The following is a 16,957-nucleotide window of genomic DNA, read 5'->3' on the forward strand; positions in this document are numbered from 1 at the left end:
TTAATATATACCTAGAATGAAAGTCTGGTTTTCTTTTACAATGGACTCAGAATCACTTTTGTTTCCTTCTGTGTTATTTCTGAAAAAAATAAATCCACAAGCACTCAACAACTTATTGATTTAGGAAATATATGTAAAAGCCAATCGATCTGGCGTAGAATACGTTACAGTTGATAAATAGAATGTTGTTAATATATTTTTTTTTTTATCGTTTTTATGAGATATAAAGATATGCAGCAGACATCAAAAGACGGTTGTATTCTATATTTCAAGTTTACTGGGATATAAGGTACGAAATATATATTTTAGGTCACACATTGGGTTTTAGACGAAACGCTCATATGGCGTATTAAATTATAATCCTGGTACCTTTGATAACTATTTACACCACTGGGTCGATGTAACTGCTGTTGGACGTTTCGTCCCCGAGGGTATCACCATCCCGGTAAACAGCATTTCGGTGTTTACATGAATATTTATTATATGGTCATTTTTTAAAAGTTTCCTGTTACAAAACTTTGAATTTCGCAAAACTAAGGATTTTCTAATTATCACAGGAATAGATTACGTTAGCCGTATTTGGCACAACGTTTTGAAATTTTGGGTCCATAATTCTCTTCAAATTTGTCATTGTTGGTCTTTGTAACTGTTTTAATCTGTGCCTCACTGATGAGTCATATGTAGATCAAACGCGCGTCTGGCGTATTAAACTATAAAACTGGTACCTTTGATAACTATTTACACAACTGGCTCGATACCGCTGCTGGTGGACGTTTCGTCCCCGAGGGTATCACCAGCCAAGTAGTTAGCACTTCGGTGTTGACGTGAATATTTATAATATGATTATTTTTTTATACGTTTTCTGTTAGAAAACTTTGAAATTTTCGAAAAACTAAGGATTTTCTTATCCCAGGAATAGATTACGTTAGCCGTATTTGGCACAACTTTTTGGAATTTTTGGTCCACAATGCTCTTCAACATTGTACTTGCTAGGCTTTATAACTGTTTAAATCTGAATGTCACTGATGAGTCTTTTGTAGACGAAACGCGCGTCCGACGTATTAACTTATAATCTTGGTACCTTTGATAACTATATACACCACTAGGTCGATGCCTCTGCTGGTGGACGTTTCGTCCCCGAGGGTATCACCAGCACAGTAGTCTACACTTCGGAGTTGACATGAAAATCAATTATTTGGTCATTTTTTTATAAATTTCCTGTTACATAACTTTGATTTTTTCAGAAAAACTAAGGATGTTCTTATACCAGTAATAGAAGAAGGACGATAAATACCAGAGGGACAGTTAAACTCAAAATTTGAAAACAAACGGACAATACCATGGCCAAAAAATGCAAAAGACAAACAGACAAACAATAGTACACATGACACAGCATATATAACTAAAGAATAGGCATCACCAGCCTAGTAGGCAGCACTTCGGTGTTGACATGAATATCAATTATATGGTACCTTTGATAAATTTTTGAATATAAATATATCATATAATATCACAGATAATGGTGATGTTGATGTATAATATAAAATTGAGAATAGAAATGGGGAATGTGCCAAAGAGACAACAACCCGACCATAGAAAAAAACATCAACAGAAGGTCACCAACAGGTCTTCAATGTAGCGAGAAATACCCGCACCCGGAGGCGTCCTTCAAATGGCCCCTAAACAAATATATACTAGTTCAGTGATAACATATAATACCGTAAATTTAATTATAAAAAAACCTAGCTTAATTGTTGAAAGGAGTAACGGATTTTAAGAATTTATTTACATTCATATGCCAGATAGTGTCACTGAAAGCCAATTCAAAACCAAAACAACAAATGCATTAAAAAAGAGTTTCAATGTGTCCCGTGTTTCACATATTTTATGTATCCAATGTACAAGAGAAATAACTTTTTTTTAAAACTTATCATTAGTATCGTAGATAATTGATGACATCAGAGCAAATGCAACCTGATTCCCTTTACATTTAGTATTTCCAATGGACATAACTCGTTATTTTATAAACACATGTTTTCGAAATTATTTTCAAAGATAAAAAAATGATATCAGTTTCAAAAAACATTTTAGCAATAGTTGTACCCATAACATGCATTACAAGCAATGGAAACAATTTGATATTTTATTTGATCAATATTTCAAAGAACTGTCAAAAAATTATTAATACGCACAGAGTGTATTGATTCATCAACGGTCAGAGATATTGATGATATAAACCTATAACATAAATAACACAAAAATCTGGCAAGATTTGTACTCATTTGAACGCTCACACGACAATTTTCGATATAAATAATATTTCAAAGAGACATAACACTTTTAGAAATTATTGATCGTCACTGATTTTTGAATTTGTCAAAGACATTGCTCACATAAACCTATGATTTAAGATTCATAACATTCCTGTCTCAAGAATTGCACACGTCAGAGCACTAATTTTCATATATTCAGTGTTAAAAAGGGACAATACTCTTTTGAAAATAGTGATCACCACTGATTTTTGAACACGTGAAGGAAATTGCTGATAGTAACCACCTAATAAAATTTTAATAGAAATTTGGCAAGAATTGAACACATGAGACATTTACAATGCTTCCATGTAGTTAATGTTTCAAGGAGCATAACTCTTTTTTCAAATAACTGATCGGCACTAATTTTCGAACTCTTTAAAAACATGAAAATCTTGTATGAATTGAACACATGAGAAAGATTACAAGACGTAACGAACGGAGGCAAAGACATCAAGACCTAATTATACAATGCAAAAATTGAGTATCGTCCGATTGTAGTAACTTGAATGTACAAATGTTAATTACAATAAGATTAAGTATATATCTTAATTTACTATAGACAAAATTCACTATTCATACCATAAACAAAATAACATTCAAAGATCTAGATTGAATTGATAAATAATTTAAAAAAAATAAAATCAATAAGAAATTCAGTATGAAACATATTGAAAATAATATGCATATGCACGGGAATACTATTAAATTATGTAAAATAAGTTTAACAACATTTGTCCTTTTACTAGTGTCATCAAAGCCAACTTCATCGTTGAAGACCTATAGTTATTAACTTCTGTGTCATTTTGGTCTCTTGTGGAGAATTGTCTCATTGGCAATCATACCACATCCTCTTTTTTTATATTCATCGATTTTATATTTCTTCTAACGTAGATACAAAAAGATTCCAGACAATGACATTAAACATACATAACATGGCATAACAATGTAAGAACAGAATAAATTTGTACGGGGTCGATCTTGATGGATAAATGATACAGTAGAGAAAGAAACAGTTTAAATATGATTACCCTAATACAAGCAGTTAATCGTAATTTGTAATTCGCTATTATGAAATGATCTGACAAAGACAACCTTAAATTTATGGCCAAATTCAGTAAAGATTTGTCTTAAACTAAATAACAATTTAACGAAAAATTGACAAAAATTGAGTTGACAGCTATACTGTAATCAAGGGAGCGTACTGCAAATGAGTTTGGTATACACAGCAAATACCCACCTCATAATTCGATTTATGTTTTATATGGGACACACTCTTTAAAATTTACGATAGTGGGAAGATGTTTCATTTAATTGGGGTAGTTTTTGGGACGGGAGGTTCCTTTGATAATATCTTACAATGTTATTTTTCTCAATTCGTTATAGATATACTCACGTCTGAAATGATGTGGATTCCTATACATTGCATAATCCATTCCTATTTAGTCGATCCGGAAAAAAGACAGCCACTCAGACAATTTCTTTTTGTTTTTTTTTTGTTAGAAAGCAAATACTTTGAAACTTTTATAGATTATACACTTTGATTACAATAAAAATTAAAGTATTAAAATGATTTAATTGGTTTTGAATTTTTCTCGGAGCTCAGTATTTTTGGTATTTTACTTTTTTCGATGTTTTATTTTTTTTAAACATGGTCGTTTACAGTTATTAACACTTATTGTCCTTTATCCTAGCGACACTTATATTATTGCCTTGTGTAAAGACGTGTTGTTCTTGAACTTTTTATTACACCTATTTACTAGAATCATTAAATATTTACTTAGAATCTAATTCGAGGAAACATAATAATGCGTACGCAACTATGACATTCCCGAAATGACAACACAGAACATGGCTTAACAGACTATATGGATAATTTTGTTACATTGCTGAAGGCCATGCGATGGCATAGAACTTCTATAAATTCTTCATTTTATCTCTGATGTCTTTTAGTCGTCTTTTGTTTTGTTTGGTCGTGTTGCCATTGGGTTGTCATTTTGTTTTCGATTTATATTTGGTTTTTCCTCTCTCTTTTAATGTAAAGGCTAAAATCAGTTTCAACTGGCTTTAAGCTAGCTTTAAATAACTATGTAAAATTTTATGATTGGTCTATTGTGTAGTCATTCTGTTTGTGTTAATGTTTTGTCCTTTTTATTGATTTGATGACTTTCTAAACTGATTTTAACAGACTGCGAGAAATCTGTACACAAGTGTCCAGGTAAGGAGCTTGGTAATTCTATCGATTTTTTTGTTGATTTTGTTGTTTTCTAGTCGTAAGTCTTCTTGTAAAAACCAACACATTAAAAACTGTTTTTAACAGAAGCGATTTTACCTTACAACAGCTTTATCTAAGAATTTTTGTTAAAGATTGACATACATGTCTTAATCTAATGCTCACAGTTCTACGATAGAACGGATCTTGACAATTTTTTTGGCAGACTTAAATAACTCTATTTAATAATCATGATTATTACTAATTTATTTAATATTTTGTGTTACTACCACCAATATGCCGATTATATAAATTTTCAAATTTATATCTAACATATTGCTCAATTATTGATTTTATAAATTAATTAATTATTCTATCTTCTTATGTATGGCATACTCCTTTAAGCATTCTCTTTCATGTTTATTTAATGTTTTCAACCTCCCCCCTCCCCCCCCAAAAAATCTATTTATTTCAAACAGTCTATTCCAGGATGTTGTTATTTTTCATGTTTAACTATCAAGTATTTATCATTTCTAAAATGCTAGTTGATCCTATTTCTGCATTAACCTTCATAAGAAACTCTCAAAGCATAATATTTAGATATAAAAGAACCGAAACAGTTGAAGAGCTATATAACCAAGAAAGAAGGACAAATAATTGTCGATCAATGAACTAATCATTGAGGAGTTAAAAATTAAGAAATGTTTATTATAAATGCTATAAATCACATCGGTTTATGAATTTCAAATATTACCATAAATGTTGCCGGTGATCGCCTCGTTTGATTTTTTTTTTTATGTCTGAGTGTACGTTTTGAAACTAACGGCATTGACTTTGGTCAATTATGAAGGCCAAACGAACACATATATTTTTTTAGATCAACGGCTGTTCCCTAAGGTATATAGGCGTCTCAAATGTTCATTAAACAGCGTCTTCTTATCTTAAAATCAAATTTCCAGTTTTTGTACGACAAGTATCGTTTAATATATGACCAGTTGCATCAGCTCATTCTAGGAAAAGATATTTACCTTTCAACGATAATTGGTTTACATTTATTCGTCGACATAGTTTTATTCAAGAGAATACACTCGTTATCTAAAAATAAATCAGTAAACATTCATTTTGTATGGCATAAAAGTAGCATTTAACGTCACGAATGATAAAAAAGTTTGATATCATACTTAGCAAAAAAAAGTCTTTTTAAAATGACAGAAATCAAAACCTTAATTAGATGTGGTGATGTACTCTCATCGTATAAGTTGCACTTGTTAAATATTTAACCAAATTCAAGCTAGAGAATTACTATTCATTTGTGCGAGACAGAGCATACTTTAAAAGATGGCACCCTACTTAATGTAATATATTACTAACAGTTAGTCAATATATGCTTCTTAGATAATAACAAATCGATTTAAACTGAAATGCAGACATTAGATATGATGGCATACATTAATGTCAAAACTGTTTAATAAAAAAGAATTCCTTCACCAATAATCAAAATAGTGTATAGATCTTTTTTTTTCTTCTTCAAAAAACATGTTTTATCACGGTTATAAAAAAGAACAGTTGATTTTGTAATTAAAAACACAGAAACATTGCGTTTGCCTAGTACAATAATTTCTTTTTGATTAACATTAAAACAATGTTTCCTTTACCAAGCTAGCGTTCCCTACTGTGTCACTAATAGAGAAACTGTGAATACCTTGCGTTAGAACTTGGCACATCTTCAAATAACAGGAACAATCTTCTTCTGACGGGACACAAAAACATGGATTTCGAGGTTTTATAGAGAACTCGTAACCTCTCGTGTAGTCACATCTGCAGGTAACATCTGTGTTACGATTTCCATTATCATAGACCACTTGTCCTTCTTCGCTGCATGCTGACTTATGAAAGATACAGCTGTTACTGACATTTGTAAGGAATGTTATCGGCCATGGCTGGTATCGCTCTGACGAACAAATGTCTGCATCTAATCCTCCACGAAGAACATTTTTTCTACCTAAAGCGAGATCATTATAACATAATGTAAGTCGACAATTTTTGAAGGGAGATAATAAAAATATACGTCAAAACAACGGCACCTTATTACATGACTTCAAATCCAAAACACAAAATTATCACTTCGCTTTATTACCGCTGCATGAGCACACAAGATATATTTGACGTTCTGAAACGACACAGAAGGCAAATTTGCATTATTGCAATAATTGTCCATTATGTTTGAATTTAAGAGGGTTATGATATTGATTTTTTTCGACCACGTGAAATGTGTTTTGGTTTAAAAGTTAAAGGAAATAATTTCTAACCACTTAAAAATCATATCTTAAAAATACATGATGTTAATTACTTTGAATGTCGGAACATTTAACTAATCTTAAATGTTAAACAAAGCTAAGTAAAAGGCTTATTATCTATCTATTAAAATTCGCGATAATAATTGCAGACAATAATTCTTGCATCTACCTGGCTGCAGAAAATCGAATATTGTGCAGTTTTCAGAATATCCGGAAATAAGATCATTCTTGAGACATGAATACTTAGACTGATCTGGACAATGACTTCTTGCACGAATTGTCCACTGAGCTTGTTCTGGACATTTTAATGGGAAAGCTGCACAAACATGAACCTGAAATATATTGAGTAGTACAATTGCTTGGTTTAAGTTTTGGGTTATTTATGTATTGATTATTTTATACTTTTAATAATCTGTTTCATATGCAACAGCTGATCTGGTTTTTTTTTAACTGTACAGGAAGTATTGCATTAAAATTTGCTTCGATAGATCATATAAAAAAAAAGAAAAAAGGTGTTACAGTTGTGTTCTTAAGGATATCAATTTTTTCACACATACTGACTTGTTTCTAGATATGGAACCTATGCATGTATCAGTGTGACAACTTTTCAAATGCATATAAGAAAAGAAAGGAAATGTTCGGTAGAAGAAAGGTTTGTGTTTATACAATCTGTATGTGGCCTAGATATCGTTTTCAGTGCCACATTTTATCTTTTTTGAATAAAAAGTGAAAATCGCTGCGCAGCATTTATTAACTGGATAGTATGAGTATAACGATTGTTTGTAGTGGACCATTTTCTGAACGATTACTACAGCAGTAAAGACATACAAACTCTCTCTCTCTCTCTCTCTCTCTCTCTCTCTCTCTCTCTCTCTCTCTCTCTCTCTCTCTCTCTCTCTCTCTCTCTCTCTCTCTCTCTCTCTCTCTCTTTCTCATAGATAAACTAACCAGGAGCAGGAATCTGAACAACATTGTTGTGTAGAATTCTTGTTAGTCTTTGAGAATCTGAACCTACAAAATATTTGAAATTACACGTGACTGTTTATCTTTTTCCCAAATATCTGCGTTTTATAACTGAATGAATTTAATGTGTTTGCATCTCAATTCATTTGGAAATGTAAAAACTCATTTAAAACTAAGTAAGTACACAAGTATTTCAACACTTGAATCATATAACTGGTATGCAAATTATTCATTTTAAAGCTTTATCCGATTTATATTGATACAGGAACATAAGCTTTCAATATCAAGATCAATTTTTGTTGATTAATCCTTGTTTGTCCTACTGCTTTTTAATTTTCCACAATTGTCTCAATGACTTTAGTAAACAATCAAATATTTTCGTAAAATCTTCATTATAATAATCGTTTTTGGTAGTAAAAAACCTATGTTTTAATGTCTAAAACTACAACGAAGACTTACCGTGCATTCATACCAATTGCGGAAATTGATATACATGTATATGAATGCATATTGTAAGGTAACTCGCCATGGTTATGTGCCTGAAATGGTTAGCAAGTCCTTGTTTGCTATACATAACATATAACGAAGTTTACAAATTGTCTGAAACAAAATATTATTTTTCAGGTAAGATTAATGATAAGACTTGGCTACATGTATATAGTTTTCATATTGCCAAAACTACTATTGTCATGGTTTAAGGTTCCTTTTTCGTGGGTCGCAAGAGCTTAAACATTTTTATAAAACAATTTGATTAACCTTTTTTTTTAACTCCATCAATATTATTTTCTTTTTATGCCCATCATTTTGAATATTTATGATCGTTTTTTTTTCATTTGTTCTGTCAATTGTAAGCGTTTAGTTTGTCGGGTGTTAAGAAATTCCTCCTTTTGAATAACACAGATACAGTTAAAAAGCATAACGTTGATGAATAAACAAGCAGGTATTTTATAAAATACATGTAAGCAAGAACTCCAGGAGGCTAAATGAATAAATACAAAAAAAAAAACAGTTCTTCGGAATTTCATGGTATGCTTATCAATTTACACGTTTATATGCATTTACATCGATCAGTTCATATGACATCATTTATTGCTCATAGTTACAAGTTTCCAAGTTCAGTATTCTTTGAAAATGGGGTCAAATTCGTTGTTTAGTTTTATTTCAGCAATGTTTACCGCACATTTTGACCACAACGTCATGGTAAACCGTATTTGCCAAAAACTCTTTACAAGATACTTTTGACAATAACGGATGTCGGCGCCAGGGACGATGGACACCTAAACAACATTTATTGTTAGTAGTGTTTCTTTTCCATGAAAATAAAATTATTTCGTATAACTTTCGGTCAGTTAATTATGTCTGCTTAGGGTTAACCGTTCAACTCCAATATCCTGTGCTAAAAATTTCAAACTTTAAGATGACAACCAAATAATATGCGTTTTTTTTTACTTTTTAAACAGGTGTTAAGTTGCTGTTGATATCATTCATACTCTACATATCTAATAACTCGTATGTGACCCACCATGACATTTTAAAGATTATAGATGGAAACAGTCATTCTTTTGAAAAATGCCTTTGAAAATCATCAACTTAATCATCATAATCAATATCAAATTCAATAGAATAAGTATTTGTGAAGAAGAGATAACCTGGTCTGTATTGATTGCACAGAACTATACACCATATTCTAGTTCTGGAGAAGTTTTACGTTATCGTAGGCAGAGATCAATATTTTAATCCACATTTTAAATGATAAGAAAAAACTAAAATTTGCTCTGCTCTATGGATTTTCATAAATGAAGTATAAAATACATCTATAATAAAAGCACTGTATGATATCCATATTATGTAAGCAACTACTTCAATGTACTTGTAAACTGTTATGCGTTGTAAACTATGTATAGAAATATGCATAATCAATCTACGTTAAAAGAAAATTTAGAAAAGGAAATTCTTTAGCCTTCTTTGGCAAATTGTATTACTTCATTTCAACAAGAGTATATTACATTTTACAAAACAAAGATACATAAAAATAACATTTAATTAACTCTGTGTAATGTAGACTTTCAATTCGCTGGAATTTTTTTTTATTATATTTAAAGCTTATATAAAGATGCCGGATATTGATTGGTTGGTAGCCAGTGCATTTTCAAAATACTCTAGCTTTTTTCCCCCAATTCAAACAAATTTGGCTGTTTTTCATCCCTGTCGATGAATTTGCCTCAAATTCCCCTTTATGCCGTGGTATTAGCCATTTTGGATTTTCTTTTTCTACCCTTGCGAACGCTCTCCTGCCATATTTATTCGAAACCTTTCTAATCTTATCTCGATTATTAAGGCAAGATGATTTGATTGGTAAAGGTTATCCGAAAACTGAAAACATATATGTCATGATCATATATTAAAGAATGCGTTGTGTATATATATAAAATGGTTTTTATTCTGTTTTTCAATAGCATGAGTTTGAATATTGGTGAAGAATAAAAATGTTCACACAAAAGTAATTTCGTGAATCGGTTTAAATACAACACAAACAATATTTTCCAAAAGACCAAAAAAGTGAAAAAGTATATTTTAACAAAACCCATTTGATCAGCAGGTCAAACAACTTTTGTTTTAAACACACTGACCGCCATGGCGATTGCCAAATAAGCAGATCACCAGATGTAACAAAATAAATCCTTATTATTAATTTAATACTAAACAAAAATTAAATAACTTGCGGAAAAGATAACGCAAACATGAGGTTCAACAATTGGTACACTGGATTTCGATAACTAATTTCTCTTCAGTTATGTTAGGAATCGCATCTGTAATTGGATGGTCATATAATTTACCTCAATTCACGATTGACTCTTGACTGTAAAGAGTCAAAATAGGCTAACAGTTTATATAAACCCGAAGTCAAATACAATACTAGCCAAACTAGAAATAAAAATAAACATGAATTGTTCAAACCTATGATTGCGTTGGATAAAAACCACAATTTGTATACGTGTCAATGCAAAACAAAATTAATTTAAATATAATATTACTTTGTTTTCTCAAACTTTACTTTAAGATTTCATGCTTAAATTTCAACCACCTCAAATGGTTTTGACGAAAAAGATGTGTATACCAGTTGAATGATTCGACAGTAAACAAATGCTATTTTAGTATTAATTTAAACATTTCTAAAAAACTTAAAAAGGAGTTTTTTGAAGAACACAAAATATTATTTAAGTGAAATTTACTTAACATCATAAATACATCTAACCAATATGTCGAATAATACTAAGATGTTACGACTGACCACACAAGTTCTGTGTATAATTTGTGTGTCACTAAGTTGTATTTGTAAAATTTTACTTATATTTCTTTTATTTAACTGAAACATCATATTTTTTTTAAACTGTGAAACAAAAGAAACATACAAATATGTTGACAAACAGACAAGACTACAATCACAATCCGCATGAACAACTGCAATATGAAAGATGACTAGAGGGGATTCAAAAATGTAATGATGATCAAATACCGGAACAGATGTTAGCTTATAATTTAGTGAGCTGGATTAATTTTATATAGATAAAACACGAATGTAACGATCAATTATATATTGGCATTTACAGAAGTCAACTTAGGTAAAACATACATTTAACAAACACATTTCTGATAAACGACTCATTTATGTATTATGGGTTTCCCTTTTCTCGATTATTTATGAAAGTTTGTTAAAAATTACTCAGTATTGATTAAAGTCTACCTCATGTCTTGTCTTACATCTAAAAATTAGAAGGTCGGTTGAAAACTAAACTTTACGACAAAAGTGATGAGTTCACGTTCTAAATTGTGAACTTTACATTCCTATAAAGCAACATTCCAGCAGCGCCTTCATACACTCCGAGTATATGTCTCCCAATTGAAACGATATTCCCGGGCTTGTACTTCCTATTATTATTTCATTTATAAAGGATTACTGCTCACAAGGAAGCTATAAAACCAAGAGTTCCAAGTTATGAAGCTAAAATCATCACTTCGTAAATTTAAAGTACACCATAACGAGTTGGTTTGACGTTACGGAATATTCGATTCACAGATGATATCGAATGTTCATAATGTCGGAACTACAATCTTTTTTCCCATTCCACTTATATGACCTACTGAATTAGACTAAGTGTCGGGTTCGTAATAACTCTTGAGCAGGATCTGCTACCCTTCCGGGGCACCCGAGATCACCCCAAGTTTGTGGGTTTGGTTCGTGTTGCTTAGTCGTTACTTTTCTATGTTGTGTGTTGTGTGCTAGTATTTGTCCTATTGTCTTTTTCTTTTTTAGCCATGTCGTTGTCAGTTTATTTTCTATCTATGAAGTTGAATGTCCATCTGGTATTTTTTTTGCCCTCTCTTAAAGAGTATTGTGCATTAAACATACACGGTTCTTTATGATTGATAATAAGAGAGTTTGGTTGCAAAACAATTGAATATTTTCAGTACAATATAATTTGGATTATTTTATTTATCTTCTTATGTTTATATCACATATTTAATCTATGTGACCATTCTGTAATGTTCATCTCGTTGAAGGTATTTTCATTTAACGTCAATTGTTCTCTATCAAATGGTTTTCTCATTGAAATTAGCATGTTCCAACAAATTCAAAGAAGTTCATATCAACACAATTTTTGACTTCTTCATTGCATTGATAGAACATCTGTCGAGTTTGGTTGATAAATAAATATAAACAAATAGTTTGTATTCAAATATCTACTATTTGTGAATCTTAACGATCCAGTTTTCCATTCTATATACACAAAGACAAAATGAAAAAGAGTAAAGTTGGAATGTCTGCGTCTTATTCACGAATAAAGTATATTTTTTTGCCGACGTCAAGCATTTTGCTTCCAAGCATGATCTTAATATCTGTATAATAACACAGATGAAGGACTTCAAAAAAAGAATCTATACATGGGGAATGAGATTCCATTTGATTTATTTTAATCATATATAAATAAAAGGAAGATGTGGTGTGAGTGCCAATGAGACAACTCTGCATCCAAATAACAATTTTTAAAAGTAATTAAATCACTATATTTCAGAATTAAATACGCCAGACTTACGTTTCGTGTAAAAAAGACTCATCACTGACGCTTAAAAGTAAGAACTTGGAGAGCAACTAGGATTCAAAACTCAATTTGAAAATTTAAATATTCATCGCAAAATCTGCACTTGCACTTGTTGTAATATAACAGAAAATGATTTGTCTTCACCTTTCATCACCCTTTACAGTGCTCAATTGAATAATCTAGTTATCCTGAGGCTATCAACTAGAGCTTTTTGTAAAAAATCTATTGATTTATTAATTGATTGGGGTGTTTAACGTCCAATGATAAGTAAAATTGAGAATGGAAATGGGGAATGTGCCAAAGAGACAACAACCCAACCATAGAGTAGTTCATGCATTTTCAGGACACCGTCAATAAAAACAATAAGACGGTCGGAAATATTTAGACTGTAATCGGAAAATTAAAGCAAATTGAATTTAGATAGACATTTTACATTGCTACATCCAACATGCGAACCCTTTAAAGAGTTGTTGCGCGGGTTGTTCACTTACAGAGAGCGCAGATGAGGTATCAAATTTAACGTCCTCATTCTAACCGGGCATGGCTCTATAATACACAAAATATAATCGTGACACTTTTTCTGTTTAGATAATGAAATATCTAACTTTTATCATATAAGTCTATGTCTCAAATCGGGGTTCAAAGTCTACCCCCTTAAGATAACAGAATAGTTTTCGTATGTAAACCTTTACCTATTGTGTCCTTTATCTGATTTTGATTACGTGTTTATGTGTGTTATCTTTATCTATCTTCTAAACCGATGTATGTTTTAACAGTACTAAAAAAGATTTTATAAAATACTCTAAAGTAAGTTCAACAAGGGGTAGGTTAATAGAACCTAAAACAATAAAATATTCGGATCATAATTGGGAACATGCTTCTTCTGAAGAATCAATACTGATTTGAATATCTGTATTGTTTAAACTATTCATTAATGCAATACTACTATGATACAAATCCAACAAGTTTCAAATTTACAACCATAAATCAGCTTACCGATACGTTACGATACGTCTTCGTTTCTACTATCAAATGACAACCTACCCAAATGTCAGCACTTTCTTATTGAAATGCAATACCATGGAAGCGATTTTATTTTTCCTGGAGATAAAAACATCTATGCTAGTTGCTCCCTTTTTAATCATCACAAAACGATAAAATATAAATGAAATAAATATTAAGGATTCGAAAACAAGCAAATTTGCTTTAACAAATCTGTCTCCTTTTTCACAAATAATAAAATTATTGAAGAATACATGACAATAGATACTGGCATGCTCTGTAATAAATACAAATGTATATGAAAATGAAGAGGTGGAAAATACATTAGACATTTAGAGCAGAATAAAAAAAAACAAATACAAAAATAAACTAGAAATTTTTAATGTATGCAATGTGAAATGCCGGGGTCCCTATTGCATGGTGAAGCTGTTTCATCGAGTCCAAAGGAACATCCAGGGTTAAAACGTTTGTTTTTGGTGATATGTTTCTGCACCAAACTAAATAATAACTATTTTTAACATCTAAGAGTACTAGTACTGTTTCACCGATGTTAAGGGTTGTCTCATTAGAAAACATGCACCATCTTCTCATTTACCATGTTATTATAATAACATACTAAAAGGTGGTTTTATACATGATGACACCAGCTGAAATTTAATAAGAATAATTGAGACTACGGGCATTTGAAATCCCGTATCCTGTTTGATATTTTGTCAATATCCTTTTAAAAGTTTAATCCTAATGCTTATTTAATATTTTTTAAAATTTGAATGCCGTTTGTCCTAATCATGTGTTAACATGGTTAATTAGTACACGCATTATCATCATACTTACTTAAAGTTCACTGATTTAATAATTCGCCTCCTTAAAACTATTCCAAATCCATATATGCTGAAAGTAAAATGCACTATGTTACGTCATTTGAACTTCGAAGTAACCTTTTATCATAAATGTGTTTTATCATAAATGTCAAGTAAACATAGTATGTATAAATAGTCAAACTGTTAAACATAAATGATAAATGTATAAATAGGTCATGGATTTTCCCTCTACATAAATAGGATTGTTGTTGTTTTCCCAAAAGGAGTATTAATAAATACACTATAATTCAGTCATTATCAATTAGTTTGTAAGTTTAATGAACATAGATACAATTCATGTTTAACATTGTTTAAATTGAAAAAAAAAATCTTTTATTTAATATCCATTGTTATATAAAATAATCAACCAAAAACAATTTGAAAGTAGATTCTGATTTAAATGCCAGAAAGGTGTAAAATGTAACATTAAAAAGATTAAATGCAAATGATGTTTACTTTTATAGATATAGTAATAATAAAATCAAAATGAATATACAAAACACTTCTATTTGAATATGTGACCATGGACAATATTTGTAGAAATAGACGTTGGTGTATTTTTGTCCACGGTTTGAAAGCTGGGTTATTCTATTTATTCAAGGCCATACTATGCACTTCTGTAAACATAGACAATGTCATATTCCAATTGAAATCCTTTTAAAGCGTAAACTGTGCCATGTTTACAATGAAGGTTCGTATCTCCTGGAAAGAAAATTGCATATGCATTACTTTTATTTTTTCAATGTTCAAAACATAGGGCTGTAAGGAATATTGTCAACATGTGTATGCCCCAAACTTCCTGGAGTGAAAACTTGTACTATCCATGTATATTTATACTTGTTACATTCCCAGGTCATGTCTCTATGTGATGAAATATTACGATCATATCTGCATGGTAACATGTGCTTTACCAAAGGAAAATATCTGTGAATGTTATAAATCTCCCCAAAAGACATTGAAAGAGGCGTGATACGTTAAATCGCAGTTTGACAAAGTGCAACTCGTAATTCCTAACATCACCACCATTCAGTATCTGGCAGCCAGTAATCATACAACAACTTCTTGTAATTTAAAAGATCCATTCACTTTGGAATCATGCATGAAAATTCGGCCATGACTATTAAGAAGGGTTTGTAATTTCACACAATGTTATGCTAGTCAGCTGTATGCGTCAGTATGCGTGTAAATCTCGTTGTGATTAATTAAAGGTCATTTAAAGCACTTTCACCTTGATGTAAAGAATATTTTTATTATGAATTATACAAGGACATTTTAAATACACATTGACAAAATGGATTCAGAAACAAGCAACAATCTGCTCACATTAATCTGTCACCTTATACCGCAGTCCCACTAGGCCACGGTCGCACAACGATCTGTGAAAAAAATGCAAATTTTGATTATCGTATCACGGTCGTAGTGAGGTCTTCAAGATCGTGATGAGCGTGGCCAACTTTGAACATGTTCAAAACAATCGTAGTGCGGTCGTGGTGAAATCATGTCGTAGTAGAAGCGTGGTGAGAGCGCACTAAGGTCATGGTAAGATCGCAAAGGTCGCTGTACCATCGTAGCGAGAGCGTAGCTAAAGCTAGGTTCACACTGCCGATCAGATCAACTCGATGATCCCGATTGTCCAAATTTCCACGACCAAGCGAGACCAAATTCTTGATCGGGCCTGTTTATGGCTTCTATCCGACTGTGATCCGACTGTACACGACCTTCACCCGACCATTCAGGACTCCTTAACGACTCCATCACGACTCAAACCCGACCACTAATTGAATACATATTCGATTATTTCGACCAATTCACGATCTCTACACGATCTTTACTCGACTAGGTAGACCAAATCAACTATACTCGATCTCAGCCAGACCTGATCGACTTGATCGTACAGGGATCGTAGGGATAGTCGGGCAATGGTCGGGTATGTACAATTTCAGTATAAAAACATCTGATTTTTTTTATATATCACCCGCTGCAGCGGAGGAGGCATTTTAGTGTTACCCTTTTCCGTCCATAAGTACGCATACGTACGTCCCAACAATCAGTTTTCGTTCTCTAATTTTATTTTGCCTCAACGAAATTTAATGAAACGCAATAACCTAAAACACAGATCAAATGCGAATTTGGGTGGTGTCACTTTTACCGTTCTTGAGTAATGACCCCTTATAACATTAGATGCAAGCTGGGGCATTATCTGTATCCAATG

The 16,957-nt window shown here is 31.6% G+C and overlaps 1 protein-coding gene across 1 annotated transcript; it reads right to left on the reverse strand.

Annotated features, from left to right (window-relative positions):
- On the reverse strand, positions 1-14,783 carry LOC143057439 (uncharacterized). The gene is made up of 6 exons (XM_076230745.1): positions 14,720-14,783; positions 7,767-7,829; positions 6,988-7,150; positions 6,224-6,523; positions 5,550-5,616; positions 1-79 (listed from the first exon to the last, which is right to left on the reverse strand). Exons 2-6 carry the CDS (start codon positions 7,788-7,790, stop codon positions 1-3), a joined length of 633 nt encoding a protein of 210 aa, XP_076086860.1. The 5' UTR covers positions 7,791-7,829; positions 14,720-14,783.
- Positions 14,784-16,957: the final 2,174 nt, after the last annotated feature.

Source organism: Mytilus galloprovincialis, chromosome 13 (assembly GCF_965363235.1).
Source record: "Mytilus galloprovincialis chromosome 13, xbMytGall1.hap1.1, whole genome shotgun sequence".
Taxonomy (NCBI): domain Eukaryota; kingdom Metazoa; phylum Mollusca; class Bivalvia; order Mytilida; family Mytilidae; genus Mytilus; species Mytilus galloprovincialis.